This window comes from Megascapheus bottae, chromosome 22 (assembly GCF_031878675.1).
Source record: "Megascapheus bottae isolate mThoBot1 chromosome 22, mThoBot2.hap1, whole genome shotgun sequence".
In the NCBI taxonomy this organism is placed as follows: domain Eukaryota; kingdom Metazoa; phylum Chordata; class Mammalia; order Rodentia; family Geomyidae; genus Megascapheus; species Megascapheus bottae.
Window position 1 is genome coordinate 2,819,236 of NC_143530.1, and position 24,923 is coordinate 2,844,158.

General features: G+C 47.0%; 1 protein-coding gene and 1 long non-coding RNA gene across 2 annotated transcripts; one reads left to right on the plus strand and one right to left on the minus strand.

The window, feature by feature from the left end:
• Window positions 1-2,047: 2,047 nt before the first annotated feature.
• On the minus strand, window positions 2,048-8,724 carry LOC150047579 (uncharacterized). The gene is made up of 3 exons (XR_016539214.1): window positions 8,659-8,724; window positions 4,719-5,046; window positions 2,048-3,766 (listed from the first exon to the last, which is right to left on the minus strand). It is a non-coding gene; the product is annotated as an uncharacterized LOC150047579 (long non-coding RNA).
• Window positions 8,725-8,846: 122 nt separating this feature from the next.
• On the plus strand, window positions 8,847-23,593 carry Mcm3 (minichromosome maintenance complex component 3). The gene is made up of 17 exons (XM_090355501.1): window positions 8,847-9,030; window positions 10,269-10,381; window positions 10,967-11,175; window positions 11,545-11,675; window positions 13,229-13,467; window positions 14,113-14,221; window positions 14,753-14,906; window positions 15,260-15,391; window positions 15,864-16,072; window positions 16,766-16,940; window positions 17,202-17,328; window positions 17,612-17,762; window positions 18,914-19,054; window positions 20,067-20,170; window positions 20,880-20,965; window positions 21,107-21,212; window positions 22,924-23,593. Exons 1-17 carry the CDS (start codon window positions 8,953-8,955, stop codon window positions 23,120-23,122), a joined length of 2,463 nt encoding a protein of 820 aa, XP_090211627.1. The 5' UTR covers window positions 8,847-8,952; the 3' UTR covers window positions 23,123-23,593.
• Window positions 23,594-24,923: the final 1,330 nt, after the last annotated feature.

The following is a 24,923-nucleotide window of genomic DNA, read 5'->3' on the forward strand; positions in this document are numbered from 1 at the left end:
GGGCAGAAGCGTTGAGCTGAAGAGCTCAGGGACAACGCACAGGTCCAGGGTTCAAGTCCCATGACTGACAAAAAAGAAAGCAAGCAAGAAAGACAGAAAGAGAGAGAGGACCCTACAGGAAAGGTACAAAGTGGGTCATGAATGCTCAGATCACGGACTTAGCTACTGTGTGGATTCTGCTCCGGCTCCTGGCTTGCTCCCCACTTCCACGTTCACCTCTGAGTACATTATTGCCTGGCCTTTCTGAGCTTCCGTGTTCTGGCTCCTCGGGTGGAGAGATGGTATTGACCACTGTACAGCATTCTTATGGGTTGGAAAAATATCTCCAGCATCTAAGAGATGAGTGAATCCCGGACTACGTGTAATCTCAACAAATACTGGAACTTTTTTTTTTTTTTTTTGCCAGTCCAGGGCCTTGAGCTCAGGGCCTGAGCACTGTCCTTGGGCTTTCTCAAGGCTAGAGCTCTACCATGTGAGCCTCAGCACCACTTCTGGCTTTTTTCTATGTATGTGGTACCGAGGAATCGAACCCGGGTTTTCATGCATGCTAGGCGAGCACTCTACCACGAGGCACGCTCCCAGCCCTGGAACTTTTTATTACTGCTAACTTGTAACTCTCTCTTGTCCTCAAAGCAGTGAGACTGGGTGATGGGGGTGTCGGCTGGGCATTTCCTCTTTTACAAGAGCGGGTAAGTCTGCTCATGCTGCTGGGAGGTGCCACGTCCTCACTGCAGGTCCTGGGGCTTGAACTCTGGGCCTGTGCACCATCCTCGAGCTCCTTTTGCTCAAGGTCAGCACTCTACCAGTTGAGCCACAGCACCACTTCTGGCTTTCTCTGTGATTAATTGAGATAAGAGTCTCATGGACTATCCTCCCCAGACTGGCTTTAAACCATGATCCTCAGATCCCAGCCTCCCGAGTGGCTAAAATTACAGGCGTGAGCCATTGGTACCCAGCTAGCAGGCAGTTTTGTGCTGCAAATGTCTCAGTCCGAATACGAGGATTAGCTCCTTTCCTGGAGCCATTTAAACCCCTTAAGCATTCTTCACAGCAATTTTAGTGGCTGGCAGTTTGAGGGTAAGGTCAACTTTATGAGCCATGCACAAGTAAATGAAGTGGCTGTTCAATGCTGGGCATGTAAATCTGTATTTGTAATGATGTATGCATTCTTTAAAATGTTCCTATGGTTTCAATTTTGGAAGATTCATGAGATGCTAGATGTGTTCGCAGTTGAATTAAATTAGAAAGATGGATCATCATCTATCTTAATTAACTTAAGCGTTAAGGCATCATTTCCTGTTTTTATAGTCTAGTATGCCTTTATCCCTCGTGGGCATATCAAGGTTTCCAAATTGGGTCTTTGTTCAGCTACATTTTTTTCTGTTGGTAAATTCTACATGTAAAACCAAAGAACTTGAACTTCCTCAGGGAAGTCAGTGCTGCATTGTGGACACTCAGCTCTGTTTGCTGGCCCGGGGACATTCTGTGGAAATCTCACGAGCAATCACATTTTTGTATTTACATTAGCTGCAGTTAGCATGTACTGCGAATAGCAGGGAAACTTGACTGGAGTGAGTTCTCTCCTGTCAAGTGGAGACACTGTTAATGGCACAGGAGTCAGCCACTGTTAGTATTAGACATAAACAGCGTTTCTTGTGTATAGTCTGCGCATATTTCTCACAGATAACTAGCAAGGAAATTACTATGCATTTAACATTAAATTAGGCCACTTGCCTCTTCCTTCATTATTGTATTTCCTTTTGAAGACAAAGTTGAGAAGTATTAAAATAAATAAAAGTAATGTCCTTGACTTGGAAAGTGATGTATGTTTCTGTGTTAGTTCGTTCATTTCTGGTGCTAGGGATCAAGTCCAAGGGCTTGCGCAATGCTTGGTATCTACTCTGACACAGTGTCATGGGCCTAACTTGGACTGGATCTCTAAGTTTCTCAAAGCAGAAATTACTATGGCAATTTGAAATACTAGAATCCTTGTTTTTATTTTTATTGTTTTTCTTCTTCCCTTCCTGGGGCATAAACTCAGGGCCTGAGGTTGTTTTGCTGAAGGCTAGAATTCTACCACTTGAGCTACAACCACATTTTTGGCTTTTTCATTAAGGGTAAGAGTTCCACATACTTTCCCACCTGGACTGGCTTCAAATTGCAATCCTCAGATCTCAGCCTCCTAAATTGCTAGAATTCCAGTGCCTGGAAGTATCTGTCTTTTAAAGTTGGGAATACTCAAAAAAGGACACAGTGAGATTTTATGAGGCAGATATTAAATCCTTCAGTGGGGGAAACTCACAAATTAATCCACAAATTAAATAAGTGGATATCTCCAGAGGAGAACTATCAGGAAACCAAACACCAAGGATAGAAGGAGCAGTGAACAAGCCAGAAAACCAAGAGCCAGAGAGACCCATCAGGCTGAGAGCAAGCTCATTCATCAGCTCAGATTTGAAAAGCTTCTTTTTGTAAGGACACAAATTCCATCATAAGGGTCCAGTCCTCAGAGCCTCAGCTAAGCCTAAGAACACTCCTTTGTTAGGAGTTCAGGGGATTAGGAGTTAGGGGTTAGGAGTTCAGCATATGGGATTTTCATCAGATGCATTTAGCCCACTGAGGAAGGATATTCTCTCAAGGTGAGACATACCTATCCAGGCCAGCTGTCATAGTGGATGAAACCGAGAATGAGCTACCTGAGAAAAATAAGCATACCTTTTTTTTTTGCCAGTCCTGGCTTGAACTCAGGGCCTGAGCACTGTCCTTGGATTTCTCAAGGCTAGAGCTCTACCATGTGAGCCACAGCACCACTTCCGGCTTTTTTCTATGTATGTGGTACTGAGGAATCAAACCCCGGTCTTCATGCATGCAAGGCAAGCACTCTACCACTAGGCCAAAGTTCTGGCCTTCTTTTTTTTCTTGTGAAGAAATATAGTATTGAAGGAAAGAAAAAGGGCATCAGCTACAGACAGACCTGCATAGAATCTACTTTCCTAAGTCTAAAGGCTTGGGTATTTTAAGTCCCTGTGCCTCAGTTTCTATAGCTGTAAAACAAACTAAAAATGCCTGCACCAGAGAGTTGTTGTAAGGGCTGATGAGATATTGGTGCATAGAAGAGGCCTTTTAGAGAAGGGAGTATAGTACAGCAGGCTCGGAAGTCCTGCTCAGGAGTAGAGTTTGATGGCACTGGGTGACAGGAAAGTTAGCACAAAAGAACTGAGCTCATGCCACCTCCAACTCAGATGCCCTGAGTCCACCTGTCAGGAGCTGGTCTGTTCATCTCATCTGTTTTGTACTGTCCTCTGTGCACAGTTCTGTTACAAATATTACCTTCCTTAGTCGTCACTACAACCTCACAACACAACGGTAACAATAGCTATCATGACTCCTGTTTCACTGATGGACAAACTAAACTCCAAAGAACTGAATAGCGGCAGAATCTGGCACCTAGGACTTCTTGGCTCCTGCCTTGTAATGCCAGCTTCCCTGCAAGAATGTTTTTCAGCTGTGTGCCAGTAGGAAAGCATGCACACAGAGCATGAGTGGGGCCACTGTGAGAGAATGCCTGGCTGTGAATAGGCTCTCTCTCCAAGCTTGGACACATCCAGACTGGGGTCTCCATAGAATTTCTATCCCAGTAGACTGTTGGCATGTTTTCAGAGACTGGAGCCAAGGAGCCAAGCCAGAAGGCTGTACAAGGAAAGGCACTGTACCAGTTCGTGAAGGGAGGCGAGTTGATCTGCAAACAGGGGAGTCCAGAGGCAATCTAGAGATAAAAAAACGGAAGTCGGAAGTAAGTGTTGGCCCAGCAGGTTTTCACTTACTATTCCAGATGAGTTTTAGTCCTCCCTCTTGCTATTTTGTTTTGGTGCCAGTATTGGGGCTTGAACTCAGGGCCTGGATGCTGTTCATTAGCTTTTCCACACAAGACTGATGCTCTATCATTTGAGCTCTATTTCTCTTTCCTTCCCTCCCTCCCTCCTTGCTTCCCTCCCTCCCTTCTTTACCTTTCATTTTCTTTCTCCCCTCCCCTCTCTTCCTGTTTCTCTCTCTCAACCCTTCTGATTTTAGCCAGCCTGTCCACTGGAGCCAGTTTCCCTCGGCTACAAGGTATGGCTCTGTTTAGCCCGGGAGCAGCACGATATGGTTGTTTGCCCTCATGGCCATGGCCACATGTCCAGAGTGACAGTCCAGAGCAAATGGTCTCTTCTTTCTTTATTATTTCAATGCCTGTATTTCTCAGTTCTAAAAGTCTCAAATCTGCATTACTTTCATGTATCCTGTTTTGACCATTTATCTTAATAAAAGCTTCTTCTTTGAAAAAAAATGTTTCTTTAGCTTGTAACCAACATTTCGTGGACCTTAGTGGTCTAAATTTTAAAATAAGACTTTAGACTACATGGCCAGTAGTGTAATCTCCAGCTCTGATGTCAGTATGTACTCTGATTTTCCTTTTGTGTTGTTTTGAGAGGGTCTTTCTTTGTCTGAACTCCTGAGTTCAGTGATCCTCCTGCCTCAGCCTCTCATGTAGCTAAGATTTCAGGCACATGGCACCGTGCCAAGCTTCATTTCATTGTTAAATGAATACCACTGGAGACTTGGTACTTCTAGATAATGAGATTGGCTTTGGTGCATGACGGTGAATAAAGAAAGGATATTTTAAAAGCCATCTTCTCTGGACCTCTGGGGCTCTCCACCAGCACCTTCCTTGTTCTTACCCTCTTCCTCCGTTCGCATAGAGAGAAACAGGTGGCTAACCAGATGGAACAGGCCAGGAAAAATTTCCACCGGCGGCGGCGGTGGTTTCAGATCAGAGATATTTTTTGGAGGCTCATCAAAGCATGCAGTGAAAATCTGGGGAAAGCGGTGAACTTTAAACCTCTGAGCTTCTCGGAGGTTTTTGTTTTGATCCTTACAGCACATAAATATAAAATTAGAATGCCAATAGTTTTTCTTCCCTTTGTAAAATGAACAGAATCTTGGAGGGCTGGAATGATGATGAAAGCCCATGTTTCTTTTGATCTTCAGCCGTGGTGGTACGGGCTCCTGTGAGAAGGAGAGAAGTGGAGTTACTGTATTTCCTTCACTGGCATGCCAGTGAATGCCCCTTAAACCATTTCTTTAGCTCTGTCTCCCAGTGCCTTGTGCACATTTCCGAATTTTCCCATTTGTAATGTCCAGAGAGAGAGTAGAGGAGAGCACCCACCCCCAATCCTGGCTTCTACTCTGTCTAGTAACCGGTGCTATGGATTTTAAGGCAGATGTTGCTGTGAATCTAATTAGAATTCACATTCAACTTACTTCAGAGTACACTAGCTCTCCAGGGCCCTTCTCTCCAGATGCAGGGGTGATAATTTTATGATTGGGTTACTTTTTCCCCTTAGATCTTTAGAATAAACTGATTGTTTCACTGAAGTATAGTTTACATATACAATTTTTACATTTGAACAAAATATGAATTTCCTTACCCTTTCCACAATATGTGAAATACTATTTTCAAGTGGAATGACGAGATTGCGTCCTCTACTGATTACTACTAGTTTTGGGAGACTTGGATGTCTCTTAAATTTCTCTTCCTTTGTATCTTAACTGAAAGGACGATTATTCTTTCTAAACAAAGGTATCAAAATCATCACCTTCTCCAGGCTTTCTATAGGCCTCTAGGCACTATCCTGTTTACCTCCATATAATGTTGTGTTTTCCCTTCCCTCATTTGCCCTGTGCAAACTTGTTACTTTTAGGTGTACTTTTTTTTTTTTAGAATTTTTTTATTGTAATTAGTAAAAGGGTTACATGATATTTGCCAGATAGAAGGTGCATTAATTCACATACATTGATACCCTTTCACATGTCTTGGTGCTTTTAGGTGTACTTTTACCTTTCAAATGTCTTATTCTATTTTTTTCTCTCTTTCATATTCTTCTTTGAGCACTCCTTCCTCAACTTGGTTTACAAGGGCTTTGGCCAGATTTAACCTTTCCAAAGCACAACTTTAGTATCATTTCTCCTTTACTTAGAAGCCACCCATGACCTCTTTGTCCCCAGATGAAGTACAGTGGGTTCTTCCTGTGCTGGCCAAGGGCCTGTACAGACTGGCCGGATGCACCTGACTGCCCAGTCCTCCCCCAGTCCTCCGTGCACTCATTTGGCCCTCAGGTCTTTCTTGTGGGCACACCGGCATTTCCCCTGGACCAGGCTGTGGCTACGAGGGCATGCCATCCCAAGGCAGCAGTGCCCACACCGGACCCTCAGACATCCCGCAAAAATCAACTCCATGTCTAAAAAGGCCTAGTAGTTGCACATTTTCCTGTAAACTTTAAATCATCTCTAGATTGTGTATAATACCCAACACAGTGTATGATGCTGTGAAAATATTTATTATTCTAGCAGATGAGGTCTTTTTCAGGGACATGTCTGGACTGGAAGTTTAGGGCGGGAAGGGGAAGGTGGCTGGAGTTTGGTTGTCTTAATTGTTCTAGGGCAGTTCTTCATTTTTCTCTCCCCAACCTTTGGTCCCTCTCCATCCACCAATACAGCATCACCACTGCCAATGTTTGACATTTACTTAGTTCTTACTACATGCCAGGCACTTTTTTCAATGTATTTGTGTGTGTGTGTGCACACGCACATGCTTGCACACATGTGTATACACATGGGCACGCATCAGTCCTGGAGCTTGAACTCACAGCCTGGACACTGTCCCTGAGCTTCTTTTGCTCAAGGCTAGCACTCTACCACTTTAGCCACAGCTCCACTTCCAGCTTATTTTTCTGATTAATTAGAGACAAGAGACTCACAGACTTTGCTGTCCAGGCTGGCTTCAGACTGAAATCCTCAGATCTGTCTCCCGAGTAGCTAGGATTTCAGGCTTAAGCCATTGACACTTGGCTTTTCTCAACAATCTACGTTTCTTACTACTTCAGTGAATACTCAAAGCATCTTTTGAGATATCTATTGAAAGTGGAGGAAGTGTTTAAGTCAATTGCCTGTCCTCACACAGTGGGTAAGTCAAGCAGCCAGAGTAACCATCTTTGTTTGGGTTTGTGATCGAAACCCCAGACTACAGCAACCTGGAGTATTCTGACATACCACAGATGATACCGTCCCCTCAAGCCTATCTGTGCAGGTATTCCTAAAGCTTCCTTACCAGCTGAGGCATAGTTTTGTGACCTATAAGTTTGCAAAGCTTTTGATAGAATGTGGAATAGTGGATATCTTGAGTGCCTAAAGCAAGTTATTAACAACAGGTTTGTATTCAAAATGCTTTGCAATGTATGTTTTTCTATTTAGGATATACTGGAAATGCCTATCATGTGTTTATGATTAAGTTTTGGTCCCTGGGATTATGGAAAATGGGAGGATAGTATATACTTTGTAATCTCTTTGTGTCTTCCTGCAAACTTAGGCTTTCCAGGAAGCCCCCTAGTGGTTATTTAGCGTTGGCAATTGGCATGGATCCAATTGCCAAGCAGGAAAGAAGACAGATCTAGACATACAGAATAAGATACGGAATTAAAAAAAAACAACAACACAGACACACCAAGTGAGTTTCTATGTGCCACATTTTGCAAAAGAAGTAGAGGAGGTACAGTCCCCAGGACTGTAAATGAGGTAGATGTGAATGTTGCTTTTTTTTTTTTTTTAAATTTAGGAGCAATTGGATTGATTGTTCTTTCAGGGCAGTTTGGAGATACAAGAGATAAACAAGGAAAAGTGCTTTCTTTGCTTAATGATCACATGTTCTCATTAAGGGGGGCATTTCCATTAAATATGTATATCCTTCATGGCTGAAGGACATTAAAACAAATCGGGACCTGGCATGATCCAGTCATTACATGAAATTTGTCTTTGTCTACTCTCTAAATTTACCCCAAGCCTGTGGAATGCTACAGTGGAACAGATTTACTAGAGAATTCCCAACTCAGTTTCCTCCTACTACACATATGGAAAGTGAAGTCCAGGCATAAACATGTGTTAGTTTCAGGCTGTTACTTTCTACTGCAAGTAAATTTTTTGGTTCTTTTAGTGCTACTTTCAAGATATCAGTGATGCGTTGATATACTCGTAAAGTTACTTGTGATCAACTGATGAAGACATGAAGTTATTAAGTTATCCATTCATGTGTAATTGTAAGAAGGAATGTAATTCTGGAATTTTATTTTGTGCTTGATCATGTACATAAAGTAGCCAACTGATAACTTAAGTATGAATATTTCTGCCCACTGGGATGGCACAAAACATAATGATGGATAATAACAGCTGGAAAAACGTATAATCATACAAGCCAGTAGCATACATATTTTGCTTAGATATTTTATCCTTGGGGTATTTATGACCACAGAGAGAGCTAGTCATTCATAGAAATACCAGGTACAGAACTACCAAATGCTTTATATCTCACAGCCAGGTATTTTAGTTTCCAGTTCAGGAAGAGAAAAAGAAAAACACATGCTGGAGAAGAGCTGTTCTTCATTGTGAGTGGTTACCCGGGCGGCATAGGTTTAAAAAGGCACTTGAGTTGTACGTGGAAGATTTTTGCGTTTTACTAATAAAAATAATTGAAAGGATCAGCTGCAAATAAAGTTGGACATGCAATGGGTTGCACTCTGCTGAAGGTAAGAGAGGTGTAACTGAAGCTGGAAAATAACGGAAACTTACCAACAGCTGGACAAGGAGCCGGACTACAACTCCCAGAATGCAACGAGACCGGACGGCCTCTTCCGCCCCACCGCGAGGAGTCGGGCGGAAACCCCCAGCGGGAAGAGCCGCCCACTTGGACCCCGAAGTTCCGGTTACGGGTATTAGCCAATCAGCGCGTGGGTCCGCCCCCCAGAGTCCCCGCCTCTTCCGGTAGGTCGGCTGTGGTGGCGGGAAAAGTTGTGAAGTTTTCGCGCCAAAGCGGCCCGGGTTCTTCCGCGCGGCTCTGCGAGTGGCGGTTCAGAGGCGGCGGGCATGGCGGGCACCGTGGTGCTGGACGACGTGGAGCTGCGGGAGGCGCAGAGAGACTACCTGGACTTCTTGGATGACGAGGTGAGCGGGCGCGGCGGGGCCGCCGGGGTCTCCGCGAGGCCGCAGCCCCCGACCAGGCCCGGGCCCGCCCGGCCTTCCCGGCCCTCGGCCTTCCCGGCCCTCGGCCTTCCCGGACCGGCCTTCCCGGGCCCTGGACCTTCCTTCCCGGCCCCCGGCCTTCCCGGCCCCCGGCCCTTCCTTCCCGGCGCCCGGCCCTCGCGGCCATTCCGCGTCCGTGTAGACCTTGAAGCCGCGGGCGGGGGGGGGCGGGGGGTCGTGGGAACGTGGACGCGAAAAGCATTTAGGATGTGAACGATCAGAGCGCGTTCATGTCACGCCTCACTTACACTTCAGCACACAGGGTGCATTGGGACGAGTAAGACTCAGGGACGGGGGACCGGGAGTTTAGCCTAGTGGTTAAAGTGCTTGCCTAGCATGCATGAAGACCCGGGTTCGATTCCTCGATACCACATACATAGAAAAAAGCCAGAAGTGGTGCTGAGGCTCAAGTGGTAGAGCTCTAACCTTGAGAAAGCCCAAGGACAGTGCTCAGGCCCTGAGCTCAAGCCCAGGACTGGAAAAAAAAAAAAAAAACCAAAAAAACAAAAGAGTCAGGGACGGGCGTGTCCACCTCCATGTTTACCAAGTTCATGTGTGTGTGTGCGCGCGCGCGCGTGTGTGTGCGCTTGCGTGTGTGGCATGCCCACGCTGGGGCTTAACTGAAGGCTCGGTGTGGTCCCCGAGCTTTTTCCGCTCAAGCCTCTGCTACTTGAGCTCTAGCTCCACCTCCGGCTTTTTGGTGGCCCATTGGAAATGAGTGTCTCGTGTTTTCCTGCACTACCCCTGCTAGCTTCCAACCGAGATCTCAGCCTCCTGATGGCAGGCGTGAGCCACCCGTGCCTGGTCTAAATGTACTTTTTAGCAAGTTTTTTGTTTTTATGCTTATTGCCCTTGAAACTTTTTTTTTTAACCTTCTAAAGAACTCATTTCAATGCCCCATTTAGGAAACATCAGTATAAGGGCTGTTGATGATAGTGGGAGTCGTCGTAGTAGCCTGGGCCCTATGGTTGTTATACTTTCCCAGTGGGGTCTGCTTGGAAGCTGAGATGGCAAATATAAGTGAAAAACTGGTGAAGGCACACTGAGGAATTGAGCTCCGTTGTTCCGTTCACCTGTGTGCTCTCACTGAGGGCTGCTTCTGGCTGGAAACATTTTTGTGTTTGTGGCTGTTGTCTTGTTATGTGGTGATTGTTTTGTAGGAAGACCAGGGAATTTACCAGAGCAAAGTTCGAGAGCTGATCAGTGACAACCAATATCGTCTGATTGTCAATGTCAATGACTTGCGAAGGAAAAATGAGAAGAGGGCCAACCGGTGAGTACACAGGCTAGTCAGTGTCCTGGCTCCCTGTGACAGCCAGTACACAGGCCAGTCAGTGTCCTGGCTCTATGTGAGACTGTCCACTTCCCTTGTGGTCAGAGAGGAACAGAACCTCATTGAAATGTGATTAACTGGAAGCCCTCATTACCTTTCTTGCTCCTATACTTGTTTGGTTTTTAAATTGTTATTTTAAAAAGGAGTTCGTTCATTTTTCTCATTTTTCTTCTGCATTTCTCCATCCAGTGTCGAGCTGAATATAATTTGACATCTTTATTATTTACAAATACTTTTCATATCTTTGATAAATTAGTCTGCAGAACAGGTGTATTTTATTGAATCATAGAATTGCAGGAGCAAGTAGGAACTGAATTTTTTTTTCTTCCTCAGAGCTGAGAACCAAAATCAGGGCCTTGCACTTGCTAGCAAGTGCTCTTCCACTGAGCTAAATCCCCAACCCCTGAGGCTGGATTTTCTTTTTTTTATCACAATCATCTGAGAATGATAATCTCTATTTTGAGGGTCCATTTTCTTGAATTCTACCTGTTCTGCCCAATTATTCTTTCTTTTGACCCCTTGCAGCCTCCTGAGCAATGCCTTTGAGGAGCTGGTTGCCTTCCAGCGAGCCCTAAAAGATTTTGTGGCCTCCATTGATGCTACGTATGCCAAGCAGTATGAAGAGTTCTACATAGGACTGGAGGGAAGCTTTGGCTCTAAGCATGTCTCTCCTCGGACCCTTACTTCCTGCTTCCTCAGCTGTGTAGTCTGTGTGGAGGGCATTGTCACTAAATGTGAGTGGGGGCACTAAGGAAGTGGAGGTGGGATAGACAGGAGAGGCTTGGGGATCCAGATGGCTTCAGAGAGGTGGGATGTTGAAATTACATGATAAAATGTGCATAAGTTCACCGTGCCCATGTGTGTTGGCAGAATGAGGATTCTGCCGAGAGCTACTGAAAATCTCATTTCCAACCCTGAACTACTAATCTTAGTATCTCACTTGGGTATGGTGATGTTCTCTATGTATATGTAAAAGTGTACCCATGGTGGTGTTACTGTAATGGCTTAGTTAGAAGAACATCGTATTGGGTGCTCATGGATTTAGATGTCCTCTCTGTCACTTTCCTGTTTGATGACTCTGTATGCACATTTTCCATTCCAAGGCTCGCTAGTTCGTCCCAAAGTTGTTCGCAGCGTCCACTACTGTCCTGCTACCAAGAAGACTATAGAGCGACGTTACTCCGACCTTACCACTCTTGTGGCCTTTCCATCCAGCTCTGTCTACCCCACCAAGGTGAAGATCTGGAAACAATCGGGCTTCCTCTGGGGTTGGAATCAGTGTGATTTTTAATGCAAGTTATTGTATAATTCTGAAGTCTTTCTCTTAGAAGCAGGCAGGGTGAAAAGTATGGATTAGTCTAGAGGAAAGATTGATTATGAGCTTAATATGTAAACTTCACAGTTTTTTAAAAGAATACTTAAAGGACAGATTGGTTATGAATTTAATATGTAACTTCACAATTTTATTATTTTTTTTAAAGAATACTTACTTTAGCTGGGCGCTGGTGACTCATGCCTGTAATTCTGCCTACTCAGGAGGCTGAGATTTGAGGATTGCGGTTGGGAGTCACCCAGGGCAGGAAAAATCCATGAGACTCTTTATTTCCAACCAGTTACCAAAAACCTGGAAGTGAGGCTGTGGCTCACTTCAGCAAAAAGGTCAGGGATAGTATCTGGGGCCTGAGCTCAAGCCTCAGGAACCAGTGTAAAACAGAGTACTCACTTTAGAAAATTTGAGATGTTAAATATAATTTTATGATCTTTTACAAAAGTAAAATGTTTGGCCTAGTGGTAAGAGTGCTTGCCTACCCTGCACAGAGACCCATGTTCTATTCCTTGGTATCGCATACATTGTACAAGTTGGACTCGGTCTGTGGCTCAAGTGGTAGAATTCTAGCCTTGAGAAATCCCAAGGACAGTGCTTAGGCCCTGAGTTCAAGCCCCACAAATGGCAAAAAAAAAGCAAAATGGAAAATATATCTTGTGACATAATGCTGTTATGTAATTTCATGGTGGCTTTGGGAGAAGATGGGCAGATGAAAGGCTTTCCTTGTGTGTCCAGATTGATGTGATTGGAGGATGATAAGAGGCTTCCTTTGTGAGGCAAACATCATTAAAATGGATTACTTGAATCTAAATCAATTTGTCAGAGAATCCCCTCCTGTCAGATTTTAATTGAGCGTTATCATATATAGTATAGAGGACAAGACAGGAATTATACTTAGCTCTTGTCTTCAGCCTTACCGCCTGGTGGAGAAATGAAACACATAGACAATGGAAACAAGCATTGGTGAGCTTCAGAATCACCAGGTGATTCTCCAGATGAAGTGTTTAGCTCCCTCGGTTGAACTGTTCTTGCTCAGCATTGTATTTTGAGTTATTCCTATGGTTTTTCCCCCACATTAGGGTGGAGTATCCATTTTTAACCATTCTACTAAGGACATTTAGATACGTTGTATTAACTGCTTTTTAGGAGTAGTGCTGCTGAAAGCATTGTAGAGTATGGTTTTGGGGGTTGCCTCAGAGTATAAACATGTATGCAGCTTCAGTAGGGGAGTGAGAATCTCAATTTCCATGTTCATGTAGCCTTTCCCGTCTGTGCTTTCCGTTAGATTGTTACCAGACCAGAAATAAGGCTGGAGAAGATACTTGGATTTTTTTTTTTCATTTGTTGCTAGATAGCTAAATTTAATCAAGCCATCTCAGAGTTACATTGCTCGTGCCAGATGAGTGTACCATGGTAAAGATAGGACCAACATAGCCATGTGTCTCTGTGCCTTTGTCCAGGATGAGGAGAACAACCCTCTGGAGACAGAATATGGCCTTTCTGTCTATAAGGACCACCAGACCATCACCATCCAGGAGATGCCGGAGAAAGCCCCCGCGGGTCAGCTTCCCCGCTCCGTGGATGTCATCCTCGACGATGACTTAGTGGATAAGGTGAAGCCTGGTGACCGAATCCAGGTGGTGGGGACCTACCGCTGCCTTCCTGGGAAGAAGGGAGGTTACACCTCAGGGACCTTCAGGTACGGGGCCTGGAAAGCAGGGAGCAGTTTCTGTTCCTATCAGTGTTCTTGGTCTAGTTGGCTATATGTCTTGCTTTATTTTTGTGCTGGTACTGGGGCTTGAACTCAGGGCCTGCCTTTTCCACTCAAGCTAGCCACAGCTCTCCTTCCTGCTTTTTGGTGATCAGTTGAAGGTAAGAATCTTATAGACTTGCCTGCCTAGGCTTCCCTCAAACCACAGTCCTTAGATCTCAGCTTCCTGGGTAGTGGTGATTACAAGTGCGAGCCACTGGTACCTGACTTAGTTGGCTATATTTTGAAGAGTTCTAACTGCTGAGGGAAGCACCTACCTGTGAGATGGGTTTCTCCTGTCCCTGTGCCCTGCCAGGTGGGACTGGTGATATTTACTCAGAGCAAGAATGGTTAGTATTGTGATTAAAGTGTTGACATCTCATCTGGAAGCCTTTCTCTTGTTCCTATCTCTTCCCCCAACTACTCTTGTAACCTGTGTGTCAGCAGGAGATAAATAACTGATAGAGGAGACATCGTCATCCCTTTTGAGAGCATGGGCAGAGAGAGTTGATTATTCGTTTCAGAATAGCCCCAAGTTGCTGGTCTGGCTCAATAGCATCGTAGTCTCACTTCTGACTCTTGTCCTTGTCCCAGGACTGTCCTGATTGCCTGCAATGTGAAGCAAATGAGCAAGGACATTCAGCCTTCATTCTCTGCTGAGGACATAGCCAAGATCAAGAAGTTCAGTAAAACCCGCTCCAAGGTCTGGACAGCCTTGGGGATTTGAGGGCTGGGGAAGGATTTGAACAGTCGTGGTTTGGGCTGGTTCTATATTAGAGCTAGAAGGTGACTATTATTATTTTGTAAAATGTTGGTTATGGCTTCATCCAATTTTGTTCAAACCAGAAGGAATAGGTTTTTCATTGGATCTGTGGTTCTGGTTGAACATGTGAAAAAGTAGACTGCTAAAGCACAGTGCATTCTTGTTAAACCCCAAATGCTTTGAACCTTGACACACTATTTTTTTTTTCCAGTACTGGGGATCAAACCCACGGCCTTTGTATGTGCTACGTGAACATTCTAGCATTAAGCTACACTAAGCTTGTTCTTTTTTCTTGAACAGTAAGCCTTGAAACAGACTTTGGGCTCTAGGCCGTGTCTTCACCTGCTCTGACTTGTGTTTTGATAGTATGGTTTGTCCTAGAGCAGGAGCTCCCGTGGTGAAGTAGTGTTTGGCCTGTACAAGTTCCTGAGTGTCACTAGGCTTGTCACTCCATTGGTTCTCCTCCTCCAGGACATCTTTGACCAGCTGGCCCGCTCGTTGGCTCCGAGTATTCATGGGCATGAGTATGTCAAGAAGGCAATTCTCTGCTTGCTCTTGGGAGGGGTAGAACGAGACCTTCAAAATGGCAGCCACATCCGTGGGGATATCAACATTCTCCTGATAGGTATGGTGACTGGCGTCTACAGCAGATCCCCTGAGTGTGTGTGGAGGGGATGGGGCAGGTAAGACTGTGCACAAGCTCGTGACTGTCTACCTGGTCACACTTTAGTCCTGTTATGGGTGGAAAGGCTAAAGTGGATCTTATTCTTGATTTATAATGTCTAAAATGCCCCAATAACTAAGTTAAAAAGAAATTGAATGTATGCTTGTGAAGCAGTAAAGAAGAAAGTGAAGGAAGTAATATTTAACAACCATGACTATACATTTGTATTGTTCTGAGAACTGCCAGAAGAGTAGGGCTTGCTGGATGGGGAGCTGGAGGGGATGTCCTAGAGTCATCATTGCCCCGTCCCGCAGGAGATCCATCCGTCGCCAAGTCTCAGCTTCTGCGGTACGTGCTCTGCACGGCACCCCGGGCCATTCCTACCACCGGCCGAGGCTCCTCAGGAGTGGGGCTGACGGCTGCAGTCACCACTGACCAGGAAACAGGTAAGGCCCAGCTGCAGGCTGAGCAGCGCCATTGCGCTTGCCCTGCACACAGGCTTGTGTGTGGAAGATACAGTTGAAAGGCTGCTTGGGGCTCCACTGGAGAACACATGTTATCTTGCAGTAGTAGAAGGTGATTTGAAAGCATTTCCAAAGAGAAAGCTTACTCAATGACAAGGGAAATGAACTTGAAGACTGGACAGCTTCATGAACAGAGGAAAGACTTGAAGACCAGTGAAAAGGAGAACTCCAGTTAGTTGTCACCTGAGGGTGAGGTGAAGAAAGGGGCTCTCTGAAGCTTGCTTATTAGAGGCTAGCTCTGTAGGGGTGAGCCTGGGACAAGCAGTGATCCAGGCTGGAGTTTAGACAGTGAGCCCAGGATTTCTAGCAGTGGATGCCCAAGGAGGCGGGGGTCCTTTCCCCTCTCTGTCCCACAACCCAGACCCCCGCAGACACTTTCACTCCCTCTCCCCAGGGGAGCGCCGTCTGGAAGCAGGGGCCATGGTCCTGGCTGACCGGGGCGTGGTCTGCATCGATGAATTTGACAAGATGTCTGACATGGACCGCACAGCCATCCACGAGGTGATGGAGCAGGGCCGAGTGACCATCGCCAAGGCGGGCATCCACGCCCGCCTGAACGCCCGCTGCAGTGTTCTGGCAGCTGCCAATCCTGTCTACGGAAGGGTGAGTAGAATCCGGCCCTCGCCCGCTGTCCTTGTCCCTGCTGGGTTCTGCCCAGTCATTGGGCTGAGAATTGTATTGTAGGGAGACTAACCGAAGCCCGTTTCTGAGTTAAGTGCCCTGGGCTTGCAGCAGTGACTTACCACTGTTCTGACACAGAACACCCCGGAAAGTTAGTTACCTAAAGATAATTCTCTAAAATGGGGAAAGGAAGAATATGTGTTCTTCAATCCCAGGGCTTACAGGGTCCCTAAGCTGTCATTCACAAAGACCAAGGAGATATTGGAGGTTTTTACTACCTTCTGAGTAAGAGACTCCAGCACTCGAGACCTCTCAGGCTGTCGTATCCTGACAACAGGAACGGGAGGTGGAGCAGATCACATTCCACCCCGCACTGAGACTTGGAAGATGACAGTCAAGCCTGGGAAGGAGGGGGCGGAATTTGGGACCTGCACTCAGCCTGTGAGAGGCTCCTGTAAGAGGAAGTTGGCTTCTGAGTTAGCTCAGGCCACTTGCACTTCAGCCAGCTTGTGAGGGGAAGAGATGGTGTCTGTTTTAGTATTTTAACAGGCGTTGCTTTTTCTCTGCTTCTTGTCTGTTCTTCTTGGTCAGGTTTCCCATTTCACTCCTCGATTTGATGTGGCTTCTTGTCATTCCTGCCACTGATGTTACCTTACTGTCTTTCTGTGTTCCCAGTATGACCAGTACAAGACCCCAATGGAAAACATCGGGCTGCAGGACTCGCTGCTGTCCCGTTTTGATTTGCTCTTCATCATGCTGGATCAGATGGATCCTGAGCAAGATCGGGAGATCTCAGATCACGTCCTCAGAATGCACCGTTACAGAGCCCCCGGGGAGCAGGATGGCGATGGTGAGGCCCTGGAGGGATGGGAGGGTTCCTGCCTGCCCGATCCAGCGGGAGGAGGCGGTGTGGTGTTAGGTCTAGAGTGCCTTTGGACAGCTGTGTAGTTGGGGTAGTTCCACTGGCTTTCTCATAGCTTCCTACGGGGTCTGGTCATCCTGTGCTGGAGAGGCACCTTCCCTTGGGTTCCGTCTTTCTCACCCCTCTTGGGTCCACTTTTCTCATGTCTCACTTCTCTTGGGCTCCGCTCTTTCAACCTGGCTCTCCTAGCCCTGCCCTTGGGTAGTGCTGTGGAAATCCTGGCCACCGACGACCCCAACTTCAACCCGGACGACCAGCAGGACACCCAGATCTACGAGAAGCATGACAACTTGCTGCATGGGACCAAGAAGAAAAGGTGAGCCTTGCTTGTCCTCCCCGGGGCTCGGGCCGAGGAGCTGGAACCCTGGGGCGTTTTTCCATTCCACCTGTGTACTCTGTTGGTCAATTGCCTTGTAAGGTTAGTGGGTGTTACTGTATGTGAGATAATACCCAAACTTCTCCCCAAACAGCTTGACTTACAAGTACTGCCTAAATTAAATTAAAGTAGTGGAAGGGCTTTGTGTAGGCTCCATGGAAGTGGTTATTGTGAGGGGCAGGTGGTGAGTGCTGCAGGGAAGGAAACTCACTGTGTGGCCCAGGGAGAAGATGGTGAGTGCGGCATTCATGAAGAAATACATCCACGTGGCCAAGATCATCAAGCCAGTCCTGACCCAGGAGTCAGCGGCCTACATCGCAGAGGAGTACTCGCGCCTGCGCAGCCAGGACAGCATGAGCTCCGACACTGCACGGGTAAGGGAGCGAGGGCGAGGGGCCCCGCCAGGACGGGCCCTCTCGGGGAGGGGAGATGCCGAGCAGGAGACCCTGCTTTCTGAGCGGTTGGGCAGCACTGCAAGCCTTCCTAGGCTCAGCACGTCCCTTGCTGCTAGAGCCTGTGAAATTTAATCCCTTTCTTCTCCAAAGGAAAATGCAGTCAGGACTCCAGCAGTACTAGGTACAGACTCCTCATTCAGGGACTTAGGCATGGCTTATGGGAACCCACTTTGTTCCTGTCCTCATCTGCAATGGAATTGTCCTCAGAGAGCTCAGATTAGAGCAGGAGAGGCCGTACCTAGATAGAGGTCACACATATTTAGGAAGTTTACGTGTGCCTTGTGTGGTTCTTACATAGCACTGAGTGTGAAAGGCTGAGTGCAGATGGAGACACTTGCTGTTTTTAGTGTTCCACATAAGAGTGCGATGATGAGAGAAGGTCCCAGACTGTGACATTAGTGCACAATTTTGACAAATTACCAAGAGGTTTGTGGTGGTTATACTAAGCTCTTTGTAGTAACATAACATAGGTTTCCTTTTGCTCTTGACAGTAGTGTGGCTCATTTATACTTTTAGAGCAGGAAGTCCCAAGCTCACAGTCCTTATTAGGTGACAGACTCTCTGTTTGGATTTAGATAGGGTGTAGGCCATGTGTTCTTGCCTCATGCCCATTCTGTCTTCTGCCAGAACCCTTCACTCCTGTGACCATGTGCTCAGAACACTACTGCTTGGGTATCAGAATCAGATCTTATGGCACATAAGTCTGCTTTTCTTCAACTTCTTCCTATGAATTTTGCTCTCTAAGAGATGCCTTCTAGATTGTGTAGAGATAGTGCTTGTCTAACTATTAAACTGCTTCTCTTTGTAACTGTGTTTTCCCTCCCAGGAATGGTTCTGGGTTGTCAAAAGCCCTCTCACTGAGTCAGAAAATGAGCATAATTCACCATTTTAGTTGTGGTCTTGGGATTGGGATTTGCATTCTCTAGCTCTGCTAATATAGGCTAAGATTTCTACTTTGAATGGGACCTACAGGGAAAACAGGCCTCTGAATATTTATGTGGGTCTCTTGGAGAGTTTGGTGGCAGTCTACCAGATTCTGGAAGGAATCCCGTTCTTGTGTTCTTTCCCAGACATCTCCAGTTACAGCGAGAACCCTGGAAACTCTGATCCGGTTGTCCACAGCCCATGCGAAGGCCCGCATGAGCAAGACGGTGGACCTGCAGGACGCGGAGGAAGCGGTGGAGCTGGTCCAGTACGCCTACTTCAAGAAGGTGAGCCTTGGAAGTAGCGCGCCAGACTTGAGTGAAAGAGGCTAAGGGACAGTGCCCAGGATCTGAGTTTAAGCCAGTACATGTGCTCACATGTGTATGTGTATATGAGCATACACATGCGTGGACACGTGCAAGCACGCATGCCCACAAACACACACGTTTATTCCTCTTGGGCCAGGCACTGGTGGCTTACACATCTCTACCCCCATTTATCTGAGGATTGTAAGCCCGGCTGGGAAGGAAAGTCCACGAAATTCTTCATAGAGTTGTAGCTCAAGTAGTAGGGTGTAGCCTCAAGCATAGCAGCTCAGGGAATAGCACCTAGGTTCTGAGTTCAAGCCCTAGTATTTGCACACAGAGACGATGGGATAAGCCTGGGCTGCCTTTTCCTCTTTCCCTCCTTCCCACCCCCCCCTTTCCCCTCATGTAGTAAATTAGCCCATGTTGTAAATACATCTAACGTTTCTTTCCTTTTGCTAGTTTGGAGTTTGTGTTAAATTTTGGTTAAACCTCTCATTCTCAAATAGCCACATTCCACATTACCTTCATTTGCTTATTTATTCAACCAACATTTGTTGAATCCCTCCTCTGTGAAAGACTTCCCAACATTTTCAAAGGATGGACAGGTGCTTCCCCATGGCAGTGGTCCTGGGAGGGGACTGGTCAGCTGCTTCCTTGTGGCCAGCGGTCCTGGGAGAGGGCTGGTCAGCTGCTTTCCCGTGGCAGTGGTCCTGGGAGGGGACTGGTCAGCTGCTTCCTTGTAGCCAGTGGTCCTGGGAGAGGGCTGGTCAGCTGCTTCCCCGTGGCAGTGGTCCTGGGAGGGGACTGGTCAGCTGCTTCCTTGTGGCCAGTGGTCCTGGGAGGGGACTGGTCAGCTGCTTCCCCGTGGCAGTGGTCCTGGGAGAGGGCTGGTCAGCTGCTTCCCCGTGGCAGTGGTCTTGGATTTCTGCTGATGGCAAGGCAGTTGTTTCTTATTCTGGTCACCAGTCACCCATGCCTCCCTTGGTCCTAGGTTCTGGAGAAGGAGAAGAAACGTAAGAAGCGAAGTGAAGAGGATTCAGAGACTGAAGATGAAGAAGGGAAAAGCCAGGAGGAACAGCAGCAGAGGAGGAAGAGGTGAGAGGAGTGCAAGGAAGCTCTGTTGGTCGGAAAAGAGTAGAGGGCCACTCCACTGCGGGTGACACTGGGTTCTCTGTGGGTCTGCAGGGTCTGAGGGCCTGACCTGAGCACAGGAGAGAGGGAGGAGCCTCCTGTCGTGTCTAGTGGGATGCTTGGGTCACATCCAGCATAGGCCAGGTGGCAGTAAACCCACACATGACACCTTTGGTGTGTGTATGTGTATATGTCTATATTTTTTTCCCATTTCATTTATTTGTGCTGGTCCTGGGGCTTGAACTCAGGGGCCTATGCATTTTTGCTCAAGGCTAGCACTACCACTTGAGCCACAGCTCTACTTGTGGCTCTTTTGGTGGTTGATTGGAGATAATAGTCTCACACACTTTCTTGCCCAGGCTGGCTTTGACTGTTGGTTCTCAGATCTCAGCCTCTTTAGTAGCTAGGATTACAGGCATGAGTCACTAGTGCCTGGCTAAGAATTCTTGAGATACTGGTTTTTTTTCCTCCCTCTTTCATGCCTGTGACTGAGTGAAAGGACGGATGATAGGGAGAAGCACGGGGAAACAGCTCAGCATGCGTGGTAGGATGTCCCTCAGCCTAGACTTCACTTTGTAGACTTTGTAGATGGTTCCTTTTCCTTCTCTGTCCAGTGGTGCATGATGGCGCTGCCCAGAGCTTTCTTTTTCCCTGACTGCTGTGTGTATTTTAGGAGGAGGACTCGTCAGTCGGGTGCCAAGGACGGGGACTCTTACGACCCCTATGACTTCAGTGACACAGAGGAGGAGATGCCCCAAGGTGAGCGAGCATTGCTGGTGCTGCTGACTCCGGACTGAGAGGCTGAGAGGGGCAAGGGGTGGAGGAGATTGCCTCTGTGGTGATGGGGCACTGTTCACCTCCATCTTCTTTCTCATCTGTGCTCCTGTCCACCTTCTGAAGTACACACTCCGAAGACAGACTCTCAGGAGACCACGGAGTCCCAGAAGGAGTCCAGCGAGTCTCAGGAGACCACGGAATCCCAGAAGGTGGAGTTGGACGAGGCCAGGTGAGTGGGGAAGTGGCTCCTGGGCCGCCTGAGTTCCAGCTGAGCGAGACCTGCTCTCAGGGAGACAGGGCGCTGTAAGAAGCCACGCTTGCGTTCCAAGTGGAACATGGAACTTTCAGGACAGTTGGGGGAATTGGATGGAGAGCTCCGCCCAGAATCCTGGATGGCTCGCTTTGTTTTGTGAATTCTCTCTCTGTAGGAACTTGAATTATATCCTCACCGGGTCAGGACACCATTTGTCTTATTATAACTTTGGGTTCTTTTTAATAGGATGCATTTCTCCCCCCCTCAAAGTGACCCTTATGAAGTGAATTTTTGCTAGTTTCAGAAAACATTTTTATCTGTAAATTTCTAGTTTACTGGACCCCAAAAAACCCCCATAGGTAAGACTAGCTTTTCTTTTTGATGTATGAAGCTCATTCAATGCAATGTGTTAAACAAAAATTAGAAAAACACTCAGCAATGTTTAGGGAAGCCATAATAATCAGTTGTAATTGCTCCTCCAGAAACAACACTGTCCTAAAGTGCTTTGTCTTTTTGGAGTTTACTTTTTTTTTTTTTTGCCAGTCCTGGGCTTGAGCTCAGGGCCTGAGCACTGTCCTTGGGCTTTCTCAAAGCTAGAGCTCTACCACTTGAGCCTCAGCACCACTTCTGGCTTTTTTCTATGTATGTGGCACCGAGGAATCGAACCTGGGTCCTCATGTATGCTAAGCAAGCACTCTACCTCTAGGCCACACTCCTGGCCCTCATGGAGTTCACTCTTAAGAATAGCAGTTTTTCATAGTATGGAATTGTGAACATCTTTTCAGTCTAGTTTTGATGGTTCCTATGGCCACTGTTGACAATGGAAGCTTCCTCAGTGTGTCATACTCATGCCAAGTATAGGAAGTGAGGCCCTAGAAGTAGGCGCTCTGGTCCAAGGGATATCTGCTGTTAAGTCCGTCGTCAGTGCCAGTGAATGGCCTCCAAGCTGGTGGACCAGTTTCCATTCCTACAGTGTAGGATTGCTGGTTCCCAACAACCTGAAAGGCCTGGGGGCTGGGCCCTCGTGACTCGTGCCTCTCATCCCAACACTGAGAGACAATCCTAGAGACTCATTTCCATTTAACAAACAGAAAATCCAGAAGTGGAGGTGTGGCTCAAGTGGTAGAGAGCCATCCTTGAGTGAGAAAGCTAAGCGTGAGTGTGCATTGAAGCCCAATACCCACATACACACACACGTCTATTTTATTCTTTTACTTAAAAGCACTGGTGTGGAACTCGGGGCCTCGAGTTCTCTGGGAAAGGTGCTCTGTTACTGAGCCCTGCCCCCACCTTTGGTGGATTTTTTGGCATCTGCCTGGTGCATGCTTGGATTGCCGTCTGCCTGTAGGAGTCCTGTTGTAGCTTGGATGACTGGCATGTGCCACCATGCTCACAACTGTCATTTAAGGAGTCTCACAAACTGCTGCCCCAGCTGTCCTCAAACCACTGTCCTCCCAGTCTTATCCTCCCACGTAGCATCACAGGTGGATTCCAGGCGCAAGCCTTGGTTCCAGGTTACCCTCTAGTTTTCCCATGGCATTTCTTCCTCCTGTGCATGAATTGGTGTACTGCAGTACTTAGTGTGGGGCCCAGTGAGAGGGCGAGGGGGAAGGAGGGAGCTGCAGGCAGGGTTTTCCCAGTATGGGCTTTGGTAGGTTTACTCCTCCCCCTTTTCTGTCCTGTCCAGGTTGAAAACTTTCAAGGTGGCCCTCCTGGATGTGTTTCGGGAAGCCCACGCCCAGTCGGTGGGCATGAACCGGCTCACAGAATCCATCAACCGTGACCGAGCAGAGCCCTTCTCCCCCAAGGAGATCCAGGCTGCCTTGAACCGGATGCAGGATGACAACCAGGTCATGGTGTCTGAGGGCATCATCTTCCTCATCTGAGGGGGCAGGCCCTGCTCGTGGAGGTCGCCATGCTCCCACTCCTCCTACCCCAGCCTTCACCTTTGTTCTTGGAACAGCAGTGTTTGACTGGCTGAAGTTGCTGGGGACAGAGTGATGTGGTTGAATGAGGACTGGTGGTGAAAGCTGCCCGGGGTCAGGAAGAAGGGTGGGGGCAGACTGTGGCTCTTTGCAGCAAAGACACCAGAGACCATCTACCCCTCCCAGTCCCTCCTCCAGCACCTCAGACCCAGACCATCCACCCTTCCTGGCTCCTCAGACACAACATTATTTTATGTAAATAACATGCCGTTTGAGGGGACAGGTGCTTTTCTGCTTTCTCCACATTGTCTAGAAAAGGCTGCAAATTCTGCAGAGAGAGGGTTGGGCGTCATTTCACAGTCATTTGCAGAAAGCTTTCTTTGCAGATAGAGTATTTAGATTGTAAAATAAAACTTGTACTCGTGGTCTTGATGCTTTGTGCTCTTTATCCATTTTTTGTTTCTTGGCAAGCTCTGCCTGCATCCCTTGCTGCTTGTACATGTTTACCCAGTAACCACACGGTGGCAGCAGCCTGCTGTGATTGTGAGGAGTATGTCTTCAGACTCTCAGTAACAACACACCTGTCAGTCAAAATTGATCATGCAAATCAAACCCTGCCAAATTAAATTAGAATAGCTAGGTCTCACCTCAGAAGGGCAGGGAGTGAAATTCTGGGAGAATTGATTCCCTGGGTTTTCTTTTTCTTTCTTTTTTTTTTTTTTTTGGCCAGTTCTGGGGCTTGAATTCAGAGCCTGAGCACTGTCCTTAGGCTTTGCTCAAGGCTAGAGCTCTACCTCTTGAGTCTGAGTACCACTCCCAGCTTTTTTTTTTTTTTTTTTTCTATGTATGTGGTACCGAGGAATCGAACGTGGGTCTTCGTGCATGCTAGGCAAGCACTCTACCATTAGACCAAACTCCCGGCCCTCTTCTTTTTTTGTGGGTCATGGGGCTTGAACTCTGGCCTGGGTGCTATCCCTGAGCTCAAGGCTACAGCCCTACCCTCGAGCCAAGCCCCATTTCCCATTTTCTAGAGGTTAATTGGAAATGAGTCTCAAGTTCCTTTGTGCCCTGGCTGGCTTTGAACCTTGATCCTCAGATCTCAGCCTCCTGAGTAGCTAGGATTACAGGCGTGAGCCTGTACCTATTCCTTTTGTTGTTGTGTGTGCGTGTGTAGCTGGGTCTTTGAAACCATGAGTGCAACATGGCCTCTGTCTTTTAAAAGGGAGGGTTGAGCTGGGCTCCTCTGCTATTGACTGAGTGGAACTGCTCTTGAACTACGTAGAGAGGTGGGTCAGAGTGGGTGCCTCAACACGGGTTAGCTAGCACTCCCTCAGTATTTGTGTGGGATCTCTGGGGGTACGTCTCTTCTGGAAGAATGAGTAGGCTAGTCAGGTACTGGTGACTCATGCCTGTTGTCCTAGCTTCTCAGGAGGCTGAGATCTGAGGATGGTGGCTGGAAGCCAACCCTGGGGAAGAAAGCCCATGAGACTCTTCTTGCCAATTAACGGTCAGAAAACTAGAAGTGCTGCTGTGGCTCACAGTGGTAGAGCACTAGCTTTGAGTGAAAAAGCTCAAGTTCAGTGCCTAGGCCCAGAGTTCAAGCCCCATAACTGACAAAAAAGAGTAGTATTTGTATATAATCTGGATACATTCTTCTTGTACTTTAAATTATTTCTAGAATCCTTACACCTCATTTATTGTAATTTTTTTTTTTTAAATCCTGGGACTTAAACTCTTGGGGCCTGAGATTCTTTTGCTGAAG

Bases quoted from the DNA above. Each gene is read 5' to 3' on its own strand.
- Mcm3 (XM_090355501.1), top strand. From the start codon at position 8,953: ATGGCGGGCACCGTGGTGCTGGACGACGTGGAGCTGCGGGAGGCGCAG. The intron at 14,907-15,259 runs GTATGGTGACTG...CCCGTCCCGCAG, and splicing joins TATCAACATTCTCCTGATAG to GAGATCCATCCGTCGCCAAG. The intron at 17,763-18,913 runs GTAAGGGAGCGA...GTTCTTTCCCAG, and splicing joins TGAGCTCCGACACTGCACGG to ACATCTCCAGTTACAGCGAG.